This window comes from Protopterus annectens, chromosome 13.part0 (genome assembly GCF_019279795.1).
Source record: "Protopterus annectens isolate FY-2018-M chromosome 13.part0, PAN1.0, whole genome shotgun sequence".
Taxonomy (NCBI): Eukaryota; Metazoa; Chordata; order Ceratodontiformes; family Protopteridae; genus Protopterus; species Protopterus annectens.
The window spans coordinates 560,564,179-560,592,177 of NC_056747.1; the positions used below are offsets into that span (position 1 = coordinate 560,564,179).

General features: G+C 38.5%; 1 protein-coding gene across 1 annotated transcript in view; it reads right to left on the reverse strand.

Annotated features, from left to right (window-relative positions):
- Window positions 1–27,999, reverse strand: part of CALN1 (calneuron 1) — a 1,476,296-nt gene that overhangs the window by 896,543 nt on the left and 551,754 nt on the right. The window contains exon 3 of the mRNA XM_044054204.1: window positions 910–1,053. Coding sequence (XP_043910139.1) covers window positions 910–1,053 — 144 coding nt within the window. The remainder of the gene's footprint in view (window positions 1–909; window positions 1,054–27,999) is intronic.

Sequence of the window (27,999 nt, forward strand, 5' to 3'; positions counted from 1 at the left end):
GCCGTGGGCCACCACGTTCACTAGGGATTACCTTTTCAATAAATGCAAATTTAAAAAAATGGTCTGACCATTCCATTAAGTATTTGGCTAGGGCATTGTTTGCTTTCCTTTTCTTAATGACGTACAGATGTTCAGCAGTTATTTCTTTGAACTTGTGCTCAGTTTTGCCTATGTAGAAAACAGGGCAGTGTTGACAGAGTGCAGCTTCTACTACCCCCTCCTATCAGACAGTTAAATGCTCTTTTATATCATTTTAAGACTAGCCATTTTCCCTTTTTGTGCATGAATTAACCTATCCCATTTGGTTAGAGAATGATCTTACCCATCACATGGTCAATAATTTTTGGTTCAAGACCAACAGCCTTTCTAGATTAGTAAACCTGTGGCCCACACAGCCATCTGCTAACCCATATGCATTAATTTTTCTTACTATATTGCTTGTCCCAGGTCATGAAAGTAGCATTTATTAAAATGTTAATGCATGTTTTTCTGACTGATAGAAACAATAAAAGTGTGTGTGTGTGTGTGGGGGGGGGGGGGTTTGAGCTAGTGTTTTGCAGCGTCTCTTTTATTTAATGGTAGCATTTGTCACTCTCTGGTTATTTATGTTGCTCACCAATACAATCACTCAAAAACTTAACTTCCTAATAATCAAGTTTGTTGTCTATTATTAACATGATCTTCTAGCAGCAATTTAAAAAAATAAAAGAAAAAGAACTGAGGAACTGCTGAAGACTTGCAATATAAACTGACTCTTGAGTAAATAATCCTTGTGTAGCATAGTCATTTGCGTTTATGGTAACAGTTTTTACCCAGATTCATCACTTTGAGGATTCAGTACAATACACATGGAAACTTTGCACAACTATGTTGTCAGTAGCCAATGTAACATCACCATCTGCTACTCACCATCCATGTCAAGCCGTTGCATGATGATAGCCAGTTCTACCTCACTGGGCATATAACCCAGCGAACGCATTGCCATACCCAACTCCTGTTTGGAGATAAAACCATTTCCATCCCGATCCAGTACTCGGAAGGCCTCTCGTATTTCTGTGAGGAAGTAAAAAAAAACACATACAATAAACCATTCTTCATTGAAATGTGTTACAACTACAGCATATATTACAAGTCCTAAACTTATAAACAGCGGGATTGTTAATGTACTTTCTCAGTCTACAGGTTAAAATAATAAGCAGGCAGGTGCAATTTTGCATGTGGGCTATTATGTGTCAGTACACTCAAACGTGTAGAATTCTGTGAAGTGAATTCGTTCTCAGTAACTACAAAATAATTTATCAGTATGTGACTGATTGCATGGTCTATTACTAAATTACACTTTACAATACTAACAGTTATTAGTGGTTACAATGTACAGCATTCATATGCCTGTATTTTCTATTAAAAATGCATTTATCATACAAATTACGTACATGACATGGTGGGAAACCATGTATGCTTTCAATTTCTAATTTTACTCTTACTGAACTACAGTTCAAAAACCTTTTTTTGCATGAAAAATACTTACATATTATAAGAAGCATTCTACACATAGGGATCATTCTGTTAAGACACACATGTGGTCGTTTGCTCCCAGTGGCAGACTGAAGTGGTGGAAGAGTAGAACAACACGCTCAGCTATACTTGCATAAGAGGCTACAGTCTATTAGGTTCAGCTGCCATAGACAGCTGCTGCAGATTAGATTCAGAGAAATGATCCCTCCAGAGTGTAATCAACTTCATGGAGTTTATGTTCTTGTCAAGTGGCTACCTGGGGGAATCATACAATTTCTACACGGCACCAGTGTCTCTTAAGCCAGTAAAACCTGATAATTGAAAGTGCATGGTCTATGTTTTGTTTTCATTTTAAAAATCTGAAAAGCTCTATGAGCCGGAATGCTGTCTTAAATCACCTTTCTTCTGTATGTGCTGAGAGAGTCGTGATGTTTCAACACCCTAGCCTATAAAGTAGAAGCTAGTGATATACAGTAGATTTAAAATGGACTGACTCAAAACATGTTATTTAAATCTAAGATAAAAAAGGTCAAGACACTAATCCATAGGTGGAAAATAAAGCAGGCAGCCACAAAAGACATCTTAACACATGACTGAAAAAAAATGATTGAAATACATTAGGTAAGTTAAGTCAACCAATACTACAAGTTCATTTTATGTAATACTTGTGTACACCAGACAAACTGTGTATAATTTGTTCTGCTACATATTTTGCTACTTTTTCCTATATAATTTGCACCAGTTATATCCATATATAAATCATGATGTCTTTGAGGTTGTGTAGGCCATTTTACATTTATTCTGTTAAATTCAAAGGCTAGTGACTTTTGACTACGTTGTATTTCATTTTCATAAATGTTGAACTGGAGGTTAGAAAACCTGACAAGTAAATCAGTCTTGGAGTATTCATCAGCACTAGTAATGAAAAAAAACAAAGAGTAACGCATAATAAGTGCCATTTCACTGCCAGTAGAACTGGCGATGACATTGTTGGAGCTGAGCCCTGTGTATTACGTACATCCAGGGCACTGTTTAGTGAAGGTAAATAAGTATGTAGCTCACATGACGAAATGAACAAGTTGCCATGAAAACCAGTACTGGCCTTAGACTAATGATCAATGAGTCTTCTCAATACATGTGAAAAAAATAGCCTTATGCTCAGTGTCTAAAGGATATACGTTTGACAATTAACTAGACAATATAAAAAGATTTCACTTGATTAAAGGACATTTCATTGTCAAAAATATGAACCCAAATCTTTAATGACACTATTGATAAATAAATAAATATATATATATATATGTGTGTGTGTGTGTGTGTGTGTGTGTGTCTGCTTTGTTCAAATTGTGGTTATGATAAATATTATTTGACTGAACTGCTGTATCTGAATTAATGTGAGATTTTATATCTGTTTTTATCATTGCCCCTTTTGCTGATTTGATGCCTGATTGCTTGGCCTTTCAGTCATAGTCACATTAAATGGCATTCTGCTCACAAGCTATCCCATGCCTAAAATCATCTGCTATAAAACTGAGAAAATGACATTTTCATTTTTTATTTTCCTTAACAGATGTATTCTGGATACTATCCTTTGATAGTTATCTTTAGTACTATACATGTTGTGGTAACTCAAAACAATCTGTTTAATTTGTACAACAAGCTCCGTATTAGTACATGCGATTATTGGTGGAACTGGGGACACGATTCCAATGCCAGAAGATGCAGTGCGGCAGATCACTTTAGTAATGTTATAGTGCGTTTTGAAATGTATTTTTGACAGAAAGAGCAGTTAACTTTTAGCACAATCAGGACACACAATTCCAGGTCTCACATGTGTATGAAGAAGCCTACAGCTCTTTTCCTTATTGTCCACCCTGTTTTCCCTCTTCGTAGTAGAACTGGTGCAAGCTGGGTGGTCCAAGCCTGTTTTCCCTCTTCATAGTAGAACTGGTGCAAGCTGGGTGGTCCAAGCCTGTTTTCCCTCTTTGAGTAGAACTGGTGCAAGCTAGGTGGTCCAAGCCTGTTTTCCCTCTTTGCAGTAGAACTGGTGCAAGCTGGGTGGTCCAAGCCTGTTTTCCCTCTTCATAGTAGAACTGGTGCAAGCTGGGTGGTCCAAGCCTGTTTTCCCTCTTTGCAGTAGAACTGGTGCAAGCTGGGTGGTCCAAGCCTGTTTTCCCTCTTCATAGTAGAACTTGTACAAGCTGGGTGGTCCAAGTAAAGTATCGGGGTGAATAGGCCAGAAATGACAGCAAACAGGGCTTCTGTTCTTTAGCACACTGCCCTCTTGTTTCTTTATGAATACACAAGTGCTACAACCACTATATCAGAAGTACAAGGATAGCAGCTACAATGTCAGAAACAGAAAAATATTTGTTACAATTTGGGATCAAATGCAACAGAGTCTAAAATATGTTGAAAACTAACTGAAGCATTGCAGGTATCCTTCACCGATAGCACCTCTACAGTAATTTAAAGGTTGTGGGATACACAATGATACCACCTCCTTATATTTAACACATATCCCTCACATTAGCTATTACAGTTTTGGGAAAAGATGTTCAATACGACAGGAATCCTTCATTGCAAGCTAAGCTAAGTGAGGTCCAGCTGTGTGAACGAGGAAACATTTGTCTGAGTAAGCTATAAAGCATAGCCAATATAGGATTTAGCTAAACTCCATTTCTTAGACATTAAACCATGATTGTTCAGTTATGTTCAGTCCGAGACATGGGGAACATTCATTCAACCTGGACTATTCTCATTTGCTTTACTGGATTTCAGATCTTGTTTGCACCCAAAACAATGATGACACTCCAGGTATAATTTTAAAGTAAAGCCAATAAAAAAGATGCATTATTGAAAGATCTTCAACATAGCTATAAACCATCTGCATCATTCACATGTTTTCTGTCCACCATTAATCAAGGTATGAATATTATCAACTTTTTGTACTCATAAGTAAATAACTAATATAATGAAACAAAATAAGGTAAGGTAAAACGAGTGGCAAAGATCCATGTTAAAAGAATTTATAATAGGAAGTACACGTTCATAAGTGATTTCACGGTATTCTTTACTGCTTCATCAGACATTGGACAAGGTTTTGTTGGATTAATTGTGGTTTTGGACGAGGTATTTGTCTGGATTTACAGGCTTCTTTTTGTGTTCTTTGTAAATGACTAATATATTTATCTTCAGAGGTCACTCAGCAGTCCTTATTTATAAAAATATCAGTAATAATAATATTGCCTCGCAGAAGGTATTGAATGAACTCGTCCATATTCTAATAGTTTTCCCTGTAAATTAAAATTATGTAATTAATTTGCATTGTTCCAGTTCTGCCTGTGATAAATTTAATTTAACAGAATTGCTTAACCGGTCTAAATCTTGGCCTTTTTATCTTAAAATAATCTAATCTTTTTGTGATTTGTTATATAACTACTTTGTCTTTTGGCTCAGAGTCTGCCTGTAATGCCACATTATCTGCATAGAGCAACTTTGTTGAGCTGTCACTTGACCTGTTTGCTAATGTATTCCATCATCTGATGAGGGAGATTTGGGAGAGCCAGGGAGAAGTTAAGAGGAAGCAGTCTGAAGTCATGGCAACATTATATATTTGTTTTTAGGTTTCTTATTCTGAGGACGTGTAATCCAATAAAGCATTCTGGAACCAAAAATTAACTAAAACACTAGGTTTATTATCGCAAACAACATTTTTGCATAAAGCTTATTCAGGCAAATATTTAAGAGAATAAAAGTCACACTTTAAATAATGAATTAAAATCACATCATCAATCTTGTTATGTCATTTCCTGTTAAATATGTAAGAAATCAAATAGGGATATATAATTTGTGTATTTAATAATAATATAAAAACAAATACAAATTTTTTTACTTGATAATATTATACAGATTCATTAGTATTTCTTTAATACTCACACATTCATTTAATCCTTAAACTGCTGAGCTCTAAATCTATTACTTCATCTGTAGTCAGCATTCTTTATTGCTGTTGTCATATCCCTGACTCAGGTATGCTCTAATATAATTTCCCTGACAATTAACTCTTATATGTTCAAACAATTCATCCATCTCCATTTCCCTTCTGATGTCCAACATGTGGTCTCCTATTCTGTCATTCAGCTTCCTATTTGGCTTTTCATATGTAAAATGCATTGCATTTTAGACCTATAGCTATATAAACAAAATATTTACAATCAAGTCAGCAAAGGTTCTAAATATAAATTGTTGTCTTATCAGATTTCTAAATACTTTATTCTTACTTATGTACTTGCAAAAACTATATTTGGTATATGGATGGGTACCTGCTCTATCACTATTTCTCACATTAATATCTCTAATCCATTTCATATAGCACTGCCTTACCATACAGTTCAGCGGTCACTTACTAACTGGGCAAGATTTGGAGGGCCACATTACCAAGTCCAAAATGCATCTGTCCATTCAACAGTTTGTTATAGTACATATCAAGGGCCAGATAAAATACTTCACACAGAAAGGATAAAGGAAGTTATTAGCAGTGGCACATACTAAATTTAATGAAATTGAGGAAATATATAGTACAGGGGTGTCCAACAGGTGGCCCTTCTAGTGAATTTATAAAGGAATTTAACTTCTAATACCATGATGATTCAAGAAAGATACAGTCTGGATCAATGCTGCATTGTTCAGCTTCAGCAGAAGTCATAAGCCTCCACAATAAAAACTAAGTATACTGCAAAATCTCAACCTGTGATAGTGAAGCATCTATGAATAACAGAGATTGGAAGCTACGTATTATGTTAGTCCCCTTTTCAGTCTTTATTATAAAACCTTTAGCCACTGACAATGGGATGATTAACAACAAAATGCACCCAAAGACTGCAGTTCTACCCTTAGGGCTTTAGTGCAATGCAACACTTTAACTCCTTTATGCCATGATACTGAGGCATGATACATTACTAGTGAAAATCCTTTCTTTTCTGCAGAACCATATATGATTTTTACTTATTCTGTAATGACAACTTGGTAAGGATATATGCTGAACCACTACTGCAGTATGTGTTCTGACAAAGTCATATTCCACCCCAATGGAAACTTGAGTACCATACAAAATGTCACACCATGGTGGTCAAAAGCCAGTGAACCTCAGTAACGTCTAACTATATACATATATATATATATAAATGTCATGTCTGCATTTCCCTTTCAATGATTATAATAACATTTTCAGAGAATTAGAAGACACTCATAGGATCACAGGAAGTTACTAGGCTAATGGCCCTAAGACCCTTACAAGGCTAGCTAAGTTCTACCCTTACTTCCACAATCAACACCTATGGCCTCTGTTCAAGAGAGACACAGGTGGAACCCCCAGGTTGAATCACTACCTGCTGGCTCTACAAAGCCTGAAAGCATATTTTTTTATTAAAACTACATAAAAAGACAAGATAAGCATATAGCATTACAGAGATACATGAGATTGCTTAACCGCACCTAGCTGGTTTTGTCTAAACATTCTCCTTTTGATTTGTTGCTGCATTCTGTTTTATAATAACACTAAAGTGAGTTACCAAGCTGTTTGCTGTTGAATGCTGTTGCGCCTTATAGTTGAAGCCCTTTTAGATAATGTTAACTGCAGAATGTTAGTTCCCTATCTGCGTACATGCTCTAACTGATTATCCTTTATCAGGTCTTACCACCCTACCCGGATCTACCTCGAATGGCTCAGTAAACTGAAAAAAACACCTTCTTGCTGAATCCCTGGAGGAAATTATTCTGCCTTGCACTAGTGAAAAAAAAAACTGCCTAAGGTTAATAAACTCTGCTTATTTTACAAGTTAGTCTACCTTATAGCCGGACCGGATCCATAGCATGCCTTATAAGTCACAACTGCCCATACAGTAAAACAGCACATTACACTGGCCAAAAGCAGGCTGCTAGGTTAACCTGGCTGCTGTATTGTGTCAGTAACTGCCCAGATATTTACTTTTATGGCCAGAAGCAGAATCAGACTCTTTCTGCCTTCTTTTATGTCACAGCAATACTAGTCTGTGAAGATAAGCATTTACATACTAAAATTAATGTATCTTCATGTAAACTGAGTGACATTCACAGTTAAAATACCCCTTAAGAAGAAAAATGGAGTTAATATATCCCTTAAACATGTATTAATCTGTATTATATCATTTAAAACCTATTTTAAATTGTAAGGTAACAAGCCCACTCACTGCAGAAACCTGGTGGTTGGCTTAGCCCCACTCCGCTCACCCTAATGGGCTTGCTCCATGCCCCACCCTGCCCCCATATCGCACCCACCCCCAGTAGTCCTAAATTTATAATTACCTTGCCACTCCCCCTTATCTGAATGTAATCAACTTTACCCCTATCATTCATTGCACCCACCCCTACTACTCAAAATCTCTCTAGCCTCTTACACTATTTAAGAGCCCTCCCTGCCTCTACAACCTTTAACCCTACACTAATTAATAACCCTCCCCTCTCTAGTTATAAACAAGCCACTCAATAATTTCAACACTATGCCCCCCACAGATCTTCACCACTACTACTACATCAAAGCCATTTTACTGGCTCATACCACCACTGCTCACTATCCATCTTCTCACAGCCTATGAAATTCAAGATCTCCCAGGCTGTCAATATCTCAGATCCAAAACCAGTACTCCCAATCCAATAAACAACTTTAACCAATTACTACCCTACTTCTCAGCAAACTCTTCTAATGCAAAAAACTCAACATCCTATTCAAACCACATATATTAACCCTAGAACTAAACACTATCACAAACTCTTATTAAAACTCCAGAGACTTGCCATTAGATTACTACTTAAACTCATAGTGGATGGTGACATCCACCCTAACCCAGGCCCAATCCCATCTGTTGTTACCAACTCCACAAATAATGCCCTTACTAGCCTGCAAAACTCAAATAATGACTCCAACTCTCTCATAGTGTGTCACCAAAACATAAGAAGTATAAACAAGAAAATTCACTATTTACATGCCCTCCTGGATGTGCACTCCCCTGATGTACTATGCCTTTCCGAAACCTGGCTCAAACCTACTTCCTCTGATAATGATCACAATATATTAAGACTTAATCACATCTCTAGGAAGGGGGGGGGGGTAGCCATCTTGTATAAATCCACACTAGAAGTATCCAAAACTAGTACTTCACATGCCTTGATAACTGACAATGCAGAAATACTCATCACTAAGGTCCAAATCAACAAACACACATCTATAAACATTGCATGTATCTATATTCCCCTAGGTAACAACACAAATACCTTGGAGGGTATTCTCCAATGGTTGTCCACCAACTGCCCCCAAGAAACTATTATTCTCGGGGACTTTAATATCGATTGGAATACCTGCTCTATAGACTTCCCCTCCACCCATATAAATTCAATCCAGTTAAATGATTTGTGTGCCAGCAAGTTGTGAGTTTTGTATTGTGGGTTTTCTGCAAATTGTGTAGTGTTGTTATAACATTGTTCTAATTTAAATTGATGATACATTTGCAGATTAGTAAGTGCTGAAAAGGTATATAGGAGGGACAGAAGAGATGAGCTAGGGCTATGTTTCTTCTTGCCATATCAGTAAGATTTTACCATATTTAAGAACCACAGTTTTTCTTCAGTAAAATGTCACCAAAGCAGTGCATAGCAGTTATGCAGTGCAAATATTATACCTGGACCTTGACAAGTCTCTGGACACTATTCCCCATGAAGGCATTATTGCCAGACTTGTAAATCTGAATATAAATATATATGTTGTGTAGTGGACAGCTAATCTGCTTGCTGATAGAATCCAAATGGTTAGAGTAGCAGATACCACATTGTAAGGCAAAACGTTACCAGTAAACAGGGCTTTGTATCAGGTCCTCTCCTATTTGGCATCTATTTCACAGACATTCAAACAAAATTTCATGGCTTTTGGTTGTCCATGTTTGAGGGTGGATGAATGTAAATAGGGTATTCCTTTAGTTTAGACAGTCTTTTGATGGTTCAAAGCCCCAGAGACATTGGTAAAATAAGTGAATGCTATGTCCCCATGATACCAGTACAGTTTGCAGCCTCACAGAGAGGCAGCCAGTGGTAGTGGTTTAGCATCAAGGTTCAGCAATGAACCCACTGCTGTTTGAACTGGTAATGTACTACATTAGCAAAAAGGTCAGAGGGAACATATCAAAAAAGCTGCTATATGCAGATGATGTGACATTGCATACACACTCTGAACAGGAATTTCATCAAATTATATGGGAATAGAATGCAAAATTGCAGGCACTAGAGATTAAACAGAGTACAGACAAGACAGTTGTCATGGCAGCAAATGGGAAAAATCAGAAGAAGCTGAAAACTTGAGAAAGAAGGGAAAACAGTACAACAGCTTATTAACATTAAGTGAGGAGTGGTTGAGGAGAAGTAAAGTTTGAATAAGAAAGTCAAAGCTAGAATCAGAGGTGCTGCAGACAAATGGCATACAGTATAAGGGGCAGTATGTAACAGACGAATGTCAAAGAAGCTGAAAACAAAGGTGTACAAGAAGTGGTACAAAAAGTACTTCTGTATGGTGTAGAAACTGGAGGTGAAGGCCAAGCAGTTGAGGTGGCAGGAGGTGATGGGTATGAAGTGAGTAAGACAAATGATAGGATGCACACATCAGAGCTCCAATTACAGAAAAGGTCAAAGAAAGATTACTGTGGTTGAGGCACTTATATACAAAAGCAGAAGATGACTCAGAGAAGAAGATTTGAGAAAAGAGACAGGAAGAAGGCAAGACAAAATGATGATGCCCAGCCAAGAGATGGATAGATTGCATGACAGAAGATCTGTGATAGTCAGGCATGACAGTCAAGGAAGGTAGGAGAGTGGCACTGAAGAGAGATGGCAATAGTTGATGTGACACCCCATCCCATGTGGAAAAAATATGTGAAAAATGGCGCCAATTATGATAATTCTTCCTTTACTGACTCATAATTTCAGTGATGTGGGCTATACTATATTTACAGCTTGTGTAAGGACAACAGTCTCAAACTAAATGTGCAAAAAGATGTTACAGTTTATTTTGGTAAACAAAGCATTTTCACATCATACCATGTTAGTAACACAACCCTTCGACTACATATCGTCATAAGGGATCTAGGCATTGTTGTTTCTAATTCCTTCTCTTTTGACTGTCACATCTATGTAGCAGTTCAGAAATCTTTCTTTCTGGCTGAAGTAATTTCTAAAGGCATCTTCTGTAGATCCACAGAAGTTTAAATTCTCTTTGCCTTTCTCTTACCAGACCCATAATTGAATACAATGCTCCTCAACTTGAAAAACCTCAGACATTCTTTATTAAACAGATCAATGGCCACAAGACCCCGGTTATACAAGACAGGCTGGCATTCATCTTCCTGTACTCAGTGTCTCATAGATACTTCTGTGGCAATGTGTGTCTATCCTTTTGAGTCATAAAATACACCACACCTTCCTTGTCTTCCTATTTCTTCAAAGAGCAAATGGTTCCTCAAACACCCAGTTAAATGACCTTCTACAACAGACAAATGAGACAGGTTTACATGATAGATTCATATCCCAATGCAGCTTATATCACTAGAACAAATCTGCAGTGTGTGTCAAGCAGGGCAGCACCTTTGCCACCTTCGAGATAAACCTAGATAATGGGATAGGCTCAAATTCTCCCTTTGTCTAACTTACATTGCCCTCCTCAATGCTGGATGGAATTTTTGAATATGGTTCTTTATCTGCTCTTGTAATGATCTATAGGCTGATTGCCTAATACTTACCCATGAATGTCAGTACAAAATTTTGGATTACTTTTATACTTCTTATAACTTCTCAAAAGTAATATAACAGCAGCTTCAAACATTTATGTGGTAGTTGACGGCAGGCATAAGTTAATATAAAATATTAAAAGACAAGGGACCAAATGAATGAAGTCATTAACAATGTGGATTCTATTACATCCTGCATCAAAGAATTATAGGGTTATTACAGTGTGTATTTCATGTAAAAAAACACTAAAGAAATATTATGTACACAGTTGGATATGTTAGGGGAAAGAAACATGTAGTAATAATCACCATCAAATGAACAGGTTAAAAGATGACAGTAATTAGCTGCAGAGAGTTATGTGTTGCATGACTTTTTCTTCCATTACCAGATTATATTGGAAAAGTGATAAATGATGTATAGAGCACTAAAAGACAAAATATATGCAAGCCGATGTGCTTAGTTAATCTTATCAGTACTCATTGCTGTGTACAAGACACTTTTCCTCACTGCATTTTTTGTATCTCCATATTACTGCAGAAATATAAAGCAGCAATTCTGTTAGAAACATGGTCTGTTTGTTACACAATAATAGTTTTCTAATCCTTGTAACAGACAAGACAGTACATAGGCTCTGCAGACTCCTTCTGCTATGGTATTATTTGTATATCTAATCTTTTTGGTTTAATTACATTGTACCTCTCAACCTCTTAGCACAAGAACTTGGACAAAGCCCAACAAAATTGTGGAACAAAGGCCCAAAAATTAGGGCATATTTTAAATTATAATAAAAAAGTACCTTCTGAAAAATGGAAGAACTATGTTCAGAATAAGACAAACAGGTTTAATACGCAATCACTAAAGACATAACTAGAATTTGAGCGTCTTTGTTGTAAATTGTTTCATGTCGAACTTCATCAGAAATATGGAACACAACTTAGCATTAGTATCACTATAAGGCAAGGCTAATTAGCATATTAATGACATCATCAATTATCTACTCCATCTAAGAATGTTATTTACATTTAAATGTCCATTTAATCCAGGGGGCGTGTCCGCCCCAAGTCTCACTTGTCATTTGGGTTCCTTTACTTCCAATAATGGATTACAGTCACCAAAAATAATGTCAACTTTTTCAATCACAATGAATTTAAAAATGGTGCGCTGAGTACTGACTTTAATGTGCTTGGCTAGAGCATTTTTACAGTTACCTTTTCTAATAGATTGAAAATGTTCTTTGATCCTGTCTTGGAGTCTTCTAGTGGTTTTGCCCACATAAAAGGTGTTGCAAGAGCAGCACGCTCCTAAGGAGACAATGTTAGTGGAATTCCAATCAAACTTTTCTACAAAATGAAAAGTAAAATTAAGTATCTCAATAGAAATATATCCCCTTGAGCAATGTGTTGGCAACAAACATCATCTACAGGTATACATACCTTGGGGACTTGACCTGGGCAACACATTTTGTGAAGGACTGGACTCAAAAAGGGACTTTAAATATTATTATATTTTAAATATTGCTCTTATAAACTTACAAATTGCTTGAGTAAAAGGGTTTGGTTTAGCACACATTTTCTGAAGGATTTAAAGTCTGTAACTCAAATACATGTCATTATTTTGTGACTTCAGTCCTCAGATCATCCCAGTGATTGCAAGAAAACAGCAAATTTTATGAGGAACTGATCAAAACTATGACCCAAAAATCTGGACAGTTGAGAGGTATGTAATGCGGTACAGAATTTCCAGACAGGCTGGAACAGCTGGTAAGCTTTAAAGAAATCAACAGTTTTTACAAATTTTTTGTAAGTCCTTACTCTACTTCCTAAATATTTCAGTGCTGTGATCAATTAGCCTCAACAGTTAGCAGTCTTTTGTTTCTATATGTTTCTATATGAAAAACTGACTTACACTGCTTAATTCTAAGTTACAGAGAGAGAGAATGCTTATCTGGGAAGTTACTATGCCACAACCTTGGTTTTACTTTGCATTTCATTTTTCATACATTTTTTTGCTCCCATCACCCTCTGATGTCATTTATGAAGAAACTGTGCAAACTAAGAGATTTGTTTAGCTACTGTCATGTATATTCAAGCCCCAAATATGATTTCTGATTTCAACAATACATCTTCATGGAACCAGATTTTCATAAAATCCAGAAAAGTAGGCGATGTTTTACAACAGTACCCCCTCCCAACAGTTTTGCACAAGAATGGGTGTAGCTACAGTAATCCACATGCCTAATGGCTGTGATGTAGTATGCAAAAAATGCATGATTGACATGTCATGCAGACATCACAAATATTCATTGTCTAATGTAGTTTACCTTCTTCCTCAAAGTAGTGTGATCTCAGAGTTGTTGTATTTGTATTTATATACACTATAAAGCAGAAGAAACCAGAACGAAAGTTTATTTTTAATTGGTAAACTCCATATAGTTAATGGTAATTAATCCATTGTACGTGTTTGGAAATGCATCTTACTGTCTCTAGCAAGTCTAATAAAGGTAGAGAGAACAAGGTTAAATTTGTGGGTCAAAACAGTAGCAGAATGCTTTAATCATGGGAGTTACGAGGTACAGTATAGTGACCAATTGTGACCAACTCTTAACCGAGAGATCAGCATCAATTTTATTTTCTTGTGCAGTACAGTAAACAAGTCTCATATTGTAGATCTCAGTTCTCTGTCTAGTACATCGTCCAAGAGGGTTTCTGTAGGTCATAGAAAAGGTTTATTAATTCCAGCATCTCTTGCATAAAATGCAAGTAGTTGGAATTTACAGCCCTTTTTAATTCCCTGATAAAGGGTTTTGCAACTTTTATGTTGTTTGCAAACAGGTCTTCAAGATATTTAGCTTGACAGAATTGTTGTTGGTTCCTTTAGTGAGCTCCTTTCACATTAATCCAGATAATGGGGATAGCTCATCCGTCTCATTCAGAAAGAAAAGTGGTGTGTTTCAGCATTGTGCTGCTTGGGAGACATAGGTTTTTGTTTTTTATTTACATTTTTGCTGACTGGGTTAGTCCCACAAGCCAGTGGTCTTTTTTCAAAGGAGATCTCCACATACTTTAAATTCCCCAGTAACCCTAACTCATATATCAGCCTGTAATCAGCCTGATTAAAAATTTCCCCATGAAAGGTTTACCACATGCCAGTAATACTGAATGAATATTCATGCAGACTACCAATGCACTGTCATGTTTATTCATGTGTAGTGAAAAAAAAATTGCCATGAGCAGACTGTTGGGTGGGCCTTGCTACTGCACATTGGGGGGTACTGCTGTAAAACATCACCAAAAAGTAATTAGCCTAATATTACTAATAGTAATTAGCAGCACAGGCAATGGAGGGACCTGATGAGACAGAATAAGAGTGAGCGTCTGACACTGGCTTGCCCATCCTTGGGGGTAGGGAGGTAGCTTGGTTCACTGCACTGGCAATATGTACAGAAATGCAAGTGCATTGCTGTAGCATGAAGAGCATAGCATGCCTGCACTGCAAGCAATCTGCCACACGGTCGGGAGGTAGTGTCTGCATGCAGGCATGCATGATCCTTCTATGTTAGCTACAGTGTAGCTTATAGGCTGCTGAGAGCACAGAATCTTCAGACTGGCTATCTCCCTCAGACCTGACTCTAATTTCCACAGAAGAGTGAATCAGATGGAGGTGTCTTGCCCCCACGGAAGATTAAAGGGTTAATTGGTTGAAGAAAAAACTTTTCCAAAGGTGTAGGACTGGTCTTACTGCAAGCTATGCTAACATGATCATTTAACCTCTGAAAGGGAATCATCCTTTGTAAGTACACAGGAATCATTAAAGATTACCTTCTCTGTCTGAGTAATTTTATTTGTCTATTCTATCATCACACTACTGCTACATAAGGGAACTTCCCAGAAGGATAGTTATTCCATTACCTCTTTATACCCAAACTTCACTCTATAATACTACAACTATTTCTTTACTGAACAGGATGAAATACAACAACCCTGTGTTTAAAGGCTGACCATTCTAAGCATGGTTATTATTTATAGAGTTATTCTTATGGGGTCAATATCACATTATCAAAAACCCAAATTGTCGAATCACTATTCAGTGGACACACTTTGTCAAAACCTCTCTCTTTTTCCAGTGTTCCTGTTTTTGATGATGTGATATAGACCCATTCTTATGCTAAAAGTTATATATTCCTTTTCTAACCTTTCAACAAATCTATTAAAAAAGAGCTTAATTAGAGTCGCTCAATGCAATGATCCCTACAGCACATCCTTAAATATTATCCCTTAATTGAAAAAAAATAAAAAAAAAACTCTATGGTCTTTCACACAGTGTTGTCTATTCCTACCTATTCTCTGCCTCACTGTTTCATTTTAATACTCAAAGACATACTGATTAGCTTCTGTCAAAGTACCCACCATAAAATTGTGTTAAAGGCTTTACTGAAATATAATTGCACATCTACTGGTTCACAGTAATGTATGTCTCTGAATATCAAATCAAGGTAATGAACCTTCCAAAATATCAAATCAAGGTAATGAACCTTCCAATCTAACCTCCATAACATATCAATCGCTAGGCCATATCAATGTGCCTCTACTTAATGCTAGATGTCTAAACAACAAATTGATGGATCTTGAAGTGTTCCCGCATATGGAACAAACCTATGTTTGTGTTGTTACACAGACCTGGTTTACGTGCCCAGTCAGTAGCTCCTCAATACTTGGGTTTTGTTCCTACCATTTACTTAGACTGGACAGAAACTGTGGTGGATACTTTGAGATAAATACCTTGAGACTCTCAAGTGGACCTTAGAGATTGAAATCATGCTAAATAGTATTAACTATCATATCAGTGATAGTCACAGAACTCCCTCCGTGGCTGCATAAAAATCACACAACATTCCTAAATATTCTTAATGACCTCCCAATAAGTAGGAATGTGGTTATCCTAGGTGATATTAACTACCCAACGATTAACTTGGGATCCTACACATCGAACAGAGGATATGAAGAAAACTTAAATTTCATAAGCAAGAATTCCACAAACTACATTGTAAATGAACTTACCAGAGAACAGAATATACTTGACTTGATCAAAGCAAACTTACCTTTATGTGTATCACAGCATTCAAGCACATCAACCATAAAAACCTCTTCAAATTTTATGATAAACTTTCGAAATTTGAGTATAACAGTATTACCCACAATGTTTATAATGCTAAGAGATGTACAGAGAAGTTCTACTTGCACCTGGACAAATGTATCAGATTGACAGTTTAGTCCTTTAGTATTAATATACTATATAATAAAAAGAAGAAATGTCAAACTATACAGCAGAACAAAGGATACCCCCAAACTAAGGAGAACATCAAACAGCTGGATAAGAAGCTAAAATGGGACATAAGAAAAACCAAAGCATCCCACAAATTCAGTCTAGCTATAGAAGACAAAGGCAACCACAGATCCTTCCATAGATATGTCAGAAAAATAAGAAATAACATTAAACGTTGCCCTAAATGCATTCATAATGTTACCAAGTATACAGATCTAGTGGGATATTGCTAACATACTGGCTAATAAATTTCATTCCAAAGTTACCTGAGTTCTATTCATAGTTTCATAGGTAGGTACTAGGCTATCTGCCCGAAGGCATTTATAAGCCTAGCCGGAATGTGTTGGCTTTCGCCACCCCCTTAGATTAGTTCCCTGTGCCTCTGTCCAGCAGAGCCATTGAAGTGATCCCTGGTGTAAACTTTGTTTCCCATCCACCCGTCAAGGTTTCTCTTGAAGAAGGTTAGCGAGGAGCTCTGCCTAATGTAGATTGGAATCTTGTTCCAGAGCATGGGAAGTCTCTGGGACAGGAATCTATCCCTCCATTACGTCCTATTTATTGTTGTGGTGAGGTTTAGATCCCTGGAGCGTGTGGCTCGAGGGGATATGGTTTTCTTTAGGTGGAGCATGTCCATCAATTCTTGTTTGGACATGGCCTTGTATGTCAGGCATAGATCACCTCTGAGTAGGCGGTATGCAACTGAATACAGTTGGAGTTTCTTCAGTCAAGCTGCATAGGGCATCTGCTTGAGGCCAGTAATCCTCTTGGTGAGGTACTTCTGTGGTCTTTCCAGTTGTTGCAGGTGTCTTGTAAGGTACATCCCAAATGGGGCATTGTACTCTATGATGGGTTTGATGAGTGATGCGTAGAGGGGCCCAATGACCTCTTTTGATCTGAATGCAAACCTTTTGTGATTAGGTGGGCCACATAGAAGGATTTTCTAATCACTTTGGCAATGTGATTATCAAAGGAGAGGTAACTATCTACTTGGGACCCCAGACCCCTTATTACATCTTCCGTATTTAAGGGGACTACCACCTATGTGATAGTTTGTGGGTACTTTGTTTTTTCCAAAGGGGATGACTATGCTCTTTTCGGCATTTAGCTTGAGGCCATGGTTTTGACACCAGGTATCTGTCTCAGTGAGACCCTTTTGGAGGATGTCTGTGTAAGCTGGAGAGTCAATTATAGCCCCTAGTTTACAGTAGTCTGCGAACTTGATCAGTCATAGTCCTTCTCTGCTTGCCTGTACCTCTGAGACGTATATGCCGAATAGGAGGGGTCCTAGGACTGTGCCCTGGGGAATGCCACTTGTAACCGGTTTAGAGCCAGACCTAGCTCCCGCAACTCTTACCATGTGGGTTCTGTCCGTGAGCCAGTTGGCAACCCATCTCGTGATGTAGAGGTTTATGTTCAGGCTGGTGAGCTTGTCTATAATACCTAAGTGGGGAATGGTGTCGAAAGGCCTTTGCAAGGTCTAGGTAGGCTGCGTGGACCACCTTTCCCTCATCTATAGCCTTGGTAACTGTCTCAAAGAAGTCCACCAGGTTTAGGAGGCATGATCTGCCCTTAACAAAGCCGAACTGGGTAGGGTCCAGTGTTTGGAGGTTCCCAATGTCTCTGTTAATGAGATCCATGATGATGCACTCCATAGCTTTGCAGACCAAGCTAATCAGGCTTATAGGGTGATAGTTCCCAGGGTCTGTTGTGGCTCCACCTTTGTGGAGCAGAATAACCGTTGCTGTGCGCCACTCTGTGGGCACATAGCCTGTGGAAAGGCTGAGTTTAAACAGTGTGTTTAGGTGAGGGGTTAATTCATCTTTGAGCTCGTGTAGGACGCAGCCTGGGACACCATCCAGTCCCACTGATGCTGTGTTTTGGCTTTGGAGAGGGCTGTTTTAACCTGAGTGTCTGTGATTTCAGGGGGCACTACATTCTTCTGGTATAGTTATGGGCACTTTTGGGTGTGAGAGGGGGTGAAGTTTGCATTGAACCTGTCTGCCAAGATGTTGGCTATATCGGTCGGTTCAGTGTATTTTGTGCCTTCTGCACCAACTCCAAGCAGATCTGAGAATTGCCACTTAGATTCTTGACATAGCTAAAGAATGCCTTGTGGTTATCTTTGGAGTCCATGGCAATTTTTCTTTCGAAGCTAGCCTTGGATGATTTTATGAGGGAACATAGTTTCTTGCTGATATTGATCAGGGATGTCTTCCCTTCTTGGGATTTTACTCTTTTCTGTACTAGTTTCCTCCTCCTATTGTATAGCTTGTTTATGGCAGGGATCCACCAGACTGGTTTCCTTTTCTTGGAGGAGTGAGTCTTGGTTTTGTTTGGGATAGCATGATCCATGCATCCTTGTAAGTGCCCGTGGAGTGCATTAGTAAAGAATTTTGCAGCTTGGACAGTGTTATCCTTTAGCATGGGGGCTTTGAAACTTCCCACCTTGGTCTTAAGTAACGTGAAGTTTGCTTTTGAAAAGTTTTTCAAGATGGTTTCTTTGACCGGAGGTAGTGGCGGAATGTGGATATCCAGAGTGATTAGTTTATGGTCATATCTAACCAACAAGGGGTTGACATCCAGAGTGGAACACCGGTCACCCATGTTGGTGATGACCAGGTCCAATATGTTGTCACTTCTGGTGGGGGTGTTAACCAGTTGATCCAGGGTGTTTGAGTTTATAAATCCTAGGAAATGTTGGGCAAGGGGGGTTGTACTTGAGTGGTTCTCCCAGTTAATGTTTGGGTAATTGAAATCACCCAATATCAGGGTGTTTGGTAGGACTTTTATGTTTCCCAGTGTTTCCAGGAATGCGGAGTGGGGGTCCTGGGACATGGTGGGAGATTTGTAGCAAGATATAATTTGAATAGCAGTTTTGCCTATTGATAGTTGCACGTGGATGATCTCTGAAACATCGTGCTGTGCCACTAACCTGGAGGTGTGGCTATCCTTGATGAATATGGATACTCCCCCGCCTTTTATGGCTGAAATGTATAGTATGAGTTGTAGCCAGGTAGTGCTGGGGTGCTCTCTGGAGCCTTAAACCAGGTTTCTGTTACTGCACATATATCAATTTTCTCCTTACTAAGGAGTGCCTTGAGTGCATGCATTTTGAGGTTTAGACTTCTGGCATTGAGTAGCATTACCTTCAGTTTTTTGTTACTTGTGCTATTTACGGCACTGGATCCCCTTTGAATGACACCAGAAGCTTAGACAATTGTTGAAATTGATATTTTTTTCTCTATAATGTGGTATCATTCTTAGTGAGGGCAGGATGCTACTCATAGTCAGGGTCATACCGGCCGGGGCTATGTGATCAGAGAGCTCCTCCATGTCTCTTTTCATGTAATCCAGGGAGGTGCAACTCAGGTCATTCACACCAACATGGACAATGACAGAGTCATATTTGTACTTGTTCTGAAGTGACCCGAGTGCTTGTGTTATGTGGCGGATCCTGGCACCCAACAGGCAGCTAACAGTAACCTTCTCTTTGTTCAGCCTAGTGAGCGGGACGTCAGTGTGCCTGACTATAGAGTCACCTATTACTAGTGTGTTGGGCATGTTATTTTGCCTTAAGGGCTGTGATTGCATGGCACACTGGTTTTGTGAAGTGTGTGTTTCATGGTTTGTGTTGGGGGATGGAGGTTGCTTGAATGTCTGCTTTAGAGGTCTCTGTTACTTTTGCAGATTTTTATTTAGAGCCTCCGAGTATGTGTTCGTGTATTTATGTGTGTTTTTTGCCAGTACTGGTTTCATAGGTCTATGTGAGACTGGTGGTGTGATGTAAGTAATTCCCTTCTCCTCTTGACTGCCTGGTCCAGTCTTGGGTTGAGAGATCTTAGCCTCCAGTTTGGCTGCATAATTGCATCTCTCGCATGTATTAGTGTTTGGTGGAAGGAGGAGAGGGTTGTCCGTGTACATGAGGCAATTGTAACATTGCCTCAAAATGCCCAGATTCACCAGTTGGACTGGAGAGTACACCTGAAACTGCCCTTTGGACATGCCTGGATAGGTACAGTGAACTGTTTTACTGACTGTCTGGTAAAGTCAAATAGAGAACCTTGTCCTTCTCTACAGTACAGGGGGGTCTAGTGCTAAGATTTATTAGTGCTTGCTATGAGTTTTGAGTAAGTGCTGGGATGAGACGTGAATGGTTCGAATGCTTAAGTTGAAAGTTTGTCTAGTTCCAAGCGAAAAATTGAAGAGTAGACTTTGTGGAGCCAGGAATAGTTATACCCTAGCTAACCAGTGCTGCCTGGAGTGCAAAACCTCGCAAATGCAGGTTTTATAGCAGGGAAATGAAAGAGATAGAAATTAGCCCAAAATGGCCAATAAACTACTAATTTCTGGGCTGAAACCACTCCTCCAGGGACAGATAGGCTGCTCAAAGCTCCCTCTCTCACAGTGAACAGAGAAACTTCATTCTATCCAAGTAAGGTATGGGCAAACACAGAAACTTGTAACATAGCCCTGAGTTCAGCACTAACCTGAAAACTGGACTATACTAGCTTAGAAAGGCAGAAAAACAAGTATGTATGTGTGTGTGTGTATATATATATATATATATATATATATATATATATATTTTTTTTTTTTCAGAAAATAAAGCAGATACAATAAAAAAAACACTTTAAATGCACAGAAATGGCTATCACACTTGAGTGTGTAGCCTACAACAGTTAAACAGGTAATTTAAACACAGAAACTATTTTGTTAAAGTGCATGCAGCAAAATAAGTACAATATGTAGCTGAAACAATCTTTGTAAATCACAGAAACTCTAGAAATTCGGCATTTTAGGCAGAATTAGCTAAAGGCAGCAAGAAAATGCAGAAAAATGATACTTAACCACTCCAAGGTCTCTCTTTTGTCTCTCTGCTGCTGTAGAACTCTGCAGGGCACCAGGCAGGAGCTTGCTGAGCTGTATACTAGCCCAAAAACCTCGCAAATGCAGGTTTTATAGCAGGGAAATGAAAGAGATAGAAATTAGCCCAAAATGGCCAATAAACTACTAATTTCTGGGCTGAAACCATTCCTCCAGGGACAGATAGGCTGTTCAAAGCTCCCTCTCTCACAGTGAACAGAGAAACTTCCTTCTATCCAAGTAAGGTATGGGTAAACACAGAAACTTGTAACACAGCCCTGAATTCAGCACTAACCTGAAAACTGGACTATACTAGCTTAGAAAGGTGGAAAAACAAGTTTTTTTTTGTTTGTTTTTTCAGAAAATAAAGCAGATACAATAAAAAAAAACACTTTAAATGCACAGAAATGGCTATCACACTTGAGTGTGTAGCCTACAACAGTTAAACAGGTAATTTAAACATAAAAACGACTTTGTTAAAGTGCAGGCAGTAAAATAAGTACAATATGTAGCTGAAACAAGCTTTTTAAATCACAGAAACTCCAGAAAATTGGTGTTTTAGGTGGAATTAGCTAAAGGCAGCAAGAAAATGCAGAAAAATGATACTTAATCACTTCCCAACATCTTTTCTAAACTTGCCTATACCTGATGAAATCATACCATCAATCATAACAAGAGAGCACATACTGCATATACTATCCAACATGATGAATATCGCATCCATGGAGCCTGTCAACATACAAGGTTAACTAATTATCAGCACTAAGTAAGCATTGGTGGACCCGCTCCTTAAACGCTTCAGCCTGAGTCTATCAACTGGATTTGTCTCACAGGAGTGGTGCACAGCTGTTGTAATGCCACTCCACAAGGGTGGCCCCAACTCGGAATTCCTGACCCATCAGTCTAATAAGTCTTCTATGCAAAGCCATGGAATGCATCATTACCGATCTTATTAACTATCATATCAGAAATTTTAATCAGACTTGACCCCTAGCAGTCTGACTTTGACATGGGTAAATCCTGTCTAATTAATTTTGTAAACTTCTTTGAGAGGGTTGCTCAGGCTATTGACTCTGGACAAGGTGACCACACAGTGCACCCTGACCTCACTACATGCAAATATAACAAACTGAATGAAGTCCAAACTGACTTGTATGTGATAACGTAGATAGCCAACTGGTGGAGAGATAGGATTCAACTGCCAGAGTGGGGGAAGCATCCTCTGAGAACATAAAGGTGACCAGTGAAGTCCTGCAGAGATCAGTTTTTGGACCTCTGGTGTTCCATATCTGCTTCTCCTATCTAGAAATATCAAATGAGGATCTCTGATTAACAAAATTTGCAGATGATTGTATGCTAGGAGAGTTATCAAGCCACCTCTGATATATATGCACTCTTTCAAGAGCTTGTACAAGTCAATAGCCAGTGTACAAAAAACAAGCTCAGGTTCAACACAAAATGGTGCAGCATTAACGTTTTTGGTAAGGATCCCCTAGCTCCTATTTACAGCACAGATAACACACCACATCAAAATGAAATTGTTGCAATAGACCTGGGTACATGGGTAGACAGATCCCTTATATTTGACCATCACTTTGCAACAGTAATTATTAAAGCCTTTTACCTTTCACAGCTCATAGCTAAAGGAATACGGGTTACTATCAAAATGTGGATCGGCACTTACAAAAAACTGGGAAGGTCGAATGCGTGTTTCCCAGTTCCCGTAATGCCGATCCAGAAATGTTCGAATCCACAGTAGCAATGCTAGTGTGCACTCACTAATGTGCAATTGATGTTCTGATACCAGATTGCACTACAGTGGGAATTGGGAAATTTACCTTTTTCCCCACATTACAGTGCGATCTCAGAGTTGGAATATTTAATTTGCAGGGAGGGTGCATCCCCCCACATATGGGGTGCAGGAGAACTTGCCACCCCCCCTACAAAACAGTAAAAACTAGTGTTGTTTAATTGAAAGGTTTAGGAGATGTTAAACAAAATAGCCTGGGTGTCTAATGTCACCTCCTGCTATTTCGTTTAACGTCAAATGCGGACATCAGAGAAAGGTCGGTTGGAATTATAGGTAGGTAGAAATTATTGCTACAATATTATTTTTCAATTTCTTGATTACAATTTTTTTTTTGACATTCCACAATTTAATAGTAAACCAAAGAATATTGTTCAGATATAAAAAAGTCTTCATTTCCTTGTATTCCCCACAGATTTGACCCATCGAGTGCAACACCTCTTTTGTGATGTACCTTACTAAGCATATCAAGCAACTGGAGAGACCCCAGAGGCATGTAACAAAAAAGATCAGGGGGTTAAAATAATTTAACAACCAGGAAAGTCTGAAGGATTTGGCCCTCTAATCAGTTTCATATAGCCTCCTTATGGGTGACTTGTGCCTTGCTTATAAAATCTAGTAGTCCAACAACTAATATTACTCAATAAATCAACCAGTCCGGCTTATACTAGAGCCAGAGACCTAATCTAAATAAGACTAAGAGGGACAGATTTCTTACAATGCTTATAAGCATTCTCTGGATTAAACTCGCTCTCCAAATTTAGCAATGTGGGACACACTGTGTTTAAAGAGCTGGAGAACTCAATGAGTATTCAGAATTTCGCCCCTGGCATGACTGACCTGGATCATCTTGAGAAGAGATGAAAGGTGTAGAGATGGTATTGGTAAGTCAGTAATCAAGTCATGGTGCTTGACTTGTAACTCCTGTGATCAGATCCAGTCAGACACTAGATTCAGGATCAACAACAACCCTGTCCTTCAGCAGTGACTCCATTAATTTTCCAACACAAATTTCATTAACTCAGCCACTAACATCTGGCTGACTGTCCTAAAGTTTCCTTCCCCATGCATAGCTATAACACTGAATGATGCTTAACATTTGTTCTTAACCCAAAAAAGAGACTCTTATTTTCTCCAATGCTTTGTCCCAATATTTTGTGCACATTCAGTTTCCCTACAGAGTGCATGTATGTCTCACTCTCCAGTGGTAATGTTCAGTTTACTTACACTACAATTATACCTAGCTCTGTACTTTAAATTTCATGTGTAAATGCTTGCCACAAAGATCTGATTAAAAATATGTTGTTTTCCCAGTCACATTTCACATTTCTGTTTTTGCTGTTGTTTTCTTACAAATGGCTCATAGATCTTTGTATGCCTCCGACTACAGTGAAAGGATGAGGATCACACCACTGCAAACAGACATATTGTATTACTTAACTTGGGAATGAACCACAGAACTAGGAGGATCACACCACTGCAAACAGACATATTCTATTACTTAACTTGGGAATGAACCACAGAACTAGGAGGATCACACCACTGCAGACAGAGATATTCTATTACTTATCTTGGGAATGAACCACAGAATTAGGAGGATCACACCACTCCAAACAGACATATTCTATTACTTAACTTGGGAATGAACCACATAACTAGGAGGATCACACCACTGCAAACAGACATATTCTATTACTTAACTTGAGAATGAACCACAGAACTAGGAGGATCACACCACTGCAAACAGACATATTCTATTACTTAACTTGAGAATGAACCACAGAACTAGGAGGATCACACCACTGCAAACAGACATATTCTATTACTTAACTTGAGAATGAACCACAGAACTAGGAGGATCACACCACTGCAAACAGAGATAGTCTATTACTTAACTTGGGAATGAACCACAGAACTAGGAGGATCACACCACTGCAAACAGACATATTCTATTACTTAACTTGAGAATGAACCACAGAACTAGGAGGATCACACCACAGCAATGTTTTTCGGCTTTTCCAAGTTAGGGGTTACCACAGCAGATCACCAGTCCACAGATTGATTGGCATTAGAGTTTTTACGGTGTCAAGTTGCCAGCCTGGCACCCAACCTTCACAAAAGGCAAAAATCTCTGCATCTCTAAAATGGTTTAACATATTCTCATGAAAGTTTCATCGAATGTTATGGGATAACTACCTAACAAACTTGTTTATATTGTGATCCAATGACAAAGACAAAGAAGCAGCTGCAACCTAAACTGTAATAAAAATCTTTTTTAATGACGTATGCCACAACATGAAAAACACCTATCACTTTTATACAAATATATCGTCATATAATATAAATATTCTCAGTTGAAGCCACAAAAAATATAGTTACACTATTACAGCTCTTAATATTTGTTAATTTGCAGATAACCAGTAGCTACACAGGTCTATTATTTTGCAAATGTGGCAGTTTATCAATCTTTTTAAGTGGCCATTCTGACCTGAATTTGATACTGTGCATAAATGTCAATATATCTATATCACTTTAGGAGATTACAACATTTTTTGAACAAGACACATGGATGGTAATACTTATCCATTACAATTCACAAGCTACTGACCTTAAGGCAAACAGGTAGCAACTGCAAAAGTGTGCATGTCTTTCAAAACAAGAAAATACACATTTTGTAATAGCATTTATCATGAGGAAATATATTTTTTTTTTCTGAGAAAATGCAATTTATTTTACTTCCAGTATAATAACATATACTAAAGACATGCTGTAGGTGGATAGGACACTCCAAATTGGCCCTAGGTGTGAGTGTGTACCTTCACTGGAAGGTTGGGTGCCGGGCTGGCAACTCAACACCGTAAAACTCCACTGCCGATCATAAGCAGACAGGTGATCCGCTGTGGCGACCCCTAACCGGGAAAAGCCGAAAGAAGAAGAAGAAGAATGACATGATTAAGATTTATTAAGATATATATTGACTTGTCACAATGAAAAAAAAAATCAGATAAATAAGTTTGCTTTGGACTTAATTATCAACAACAGAGGAACTAAATGGCTGTATAGCACAACTGGTGGTACCTAGAAGTATAAGATAAAATATAAAAAAACAAAATATATGAACACATTTTGTAGAAATATAGATCATAAAGTTCAGCTACAACCTTATCAACATCAAATGTGTATCACTGAATGCAAATCTACATTTCTGGGCATGGTATGCAACAATAAATCCAGTGGTAGAAAACCAAGTCATAAAGAAATATTTACATTTTTTACTTCTGATATAAATGTTTCACCCTGAAAAAAGGACTCTTGTAATATCCTTAATGGAAACCATGTAAAATGCACTTGATAGACTATCAACATAAAATGTATAGGCTCATAGGTAGGTACTAGGCTATCGGCCCAAGGGCCTACGTAAGACTAGCCAGCAAGGTTCCATAGCTTACACCACCCAAGAAAGTTATTTTCCTGTGCCACTGTCCAGCAGAGACACAGAAGTGATCCCTGGGGAGTATTTCCTATTTCCTATCCACTTATCAAGATTTTTCTTGAAGAGTGCTAATAAAGAACTTTGCTTGACATTGATGGGTAGCTTGTTCGAGTATAGGAAGTCCTCCAGCATCTCCTGTTTATTGTGGTGACAAGGTTTAGGTCCCTAGAGCATGTAGCTCGGAGGGATTGGGATTTCTTTAGGTGTAGCATGTCCAACAGCTCTGGGTTTGACATAGCTTTATATGTTAGGCAGAGATCACCTTGGAGTAGGCGAAATGCTACGGAATAAAGTTGGAGTTTTTTGAGGCGGTCAGTGTAGGGCATTTGTTTGAGATCAGTAATCCTCTTTGTGAGATACTTCTGTGGCATTTCCAGCTGCTGCAGATGTCTTGTGAAGTTCCAAAAGGGGCGTTGTACTATAATGAGTCTAATGAGTGATGAGTAGAGTGGAACAATGACCTCTTTTTTCCCTTTTATGATGAGGTGTGCCACGTAGAAGGACTTCCTGACTACTGTGGCAATGTGACTATCAAAGGAGAGACTACTGTCCACCTGGGTCCCAAGGTCTATTATCACACATTCGGTGTTAAGTAGATTGCTGCTTATGTGGTAGTTCATGGGTACAGAGTTTTTACCAAAGGGGATGACACTGCACTTTTTAGCATTGAGCTTGAGGCCATGGCTCTGACACCAGGCATCTGTCTCAGTGAGGCCCTTCTGTAGGATGTCCACATCATTTGGGGACTTGACTATGGCTCCTAGTTTGCAGTCATCTGCGAACTTCGTTAGCCAGAGGCCTTCTGTGTTAGCCTGTACTTCAGAAAAGTAGATACCAAACAGGAGAGGTCCCAGGACGGAACCCTGCGGTACTTCTCTTGTCACTGCTTTGAAGTCAGATTTGGAGTCTGCAACTTTTACAGTGTGTGTTCTGCCAGTGAGCCAGTTGGCAACCCATCTTGTGACGTAGGGATTTATGCCTAGTTTAGTGAGTTTAGCTATAATTCCGGAATGGGGGATGGTGTTGAAAGCCTTGGCGAGGTCAAGATAGGCTGTGTGAACCACCTTACCCTCATCCACGACTTTGGTGACTGCCTCAAAGAAGTCGATCAGGATATATGTGTAGATATATATATATATATATATATATATATATATATATATATATATATATATAGGATATATGTAGATAT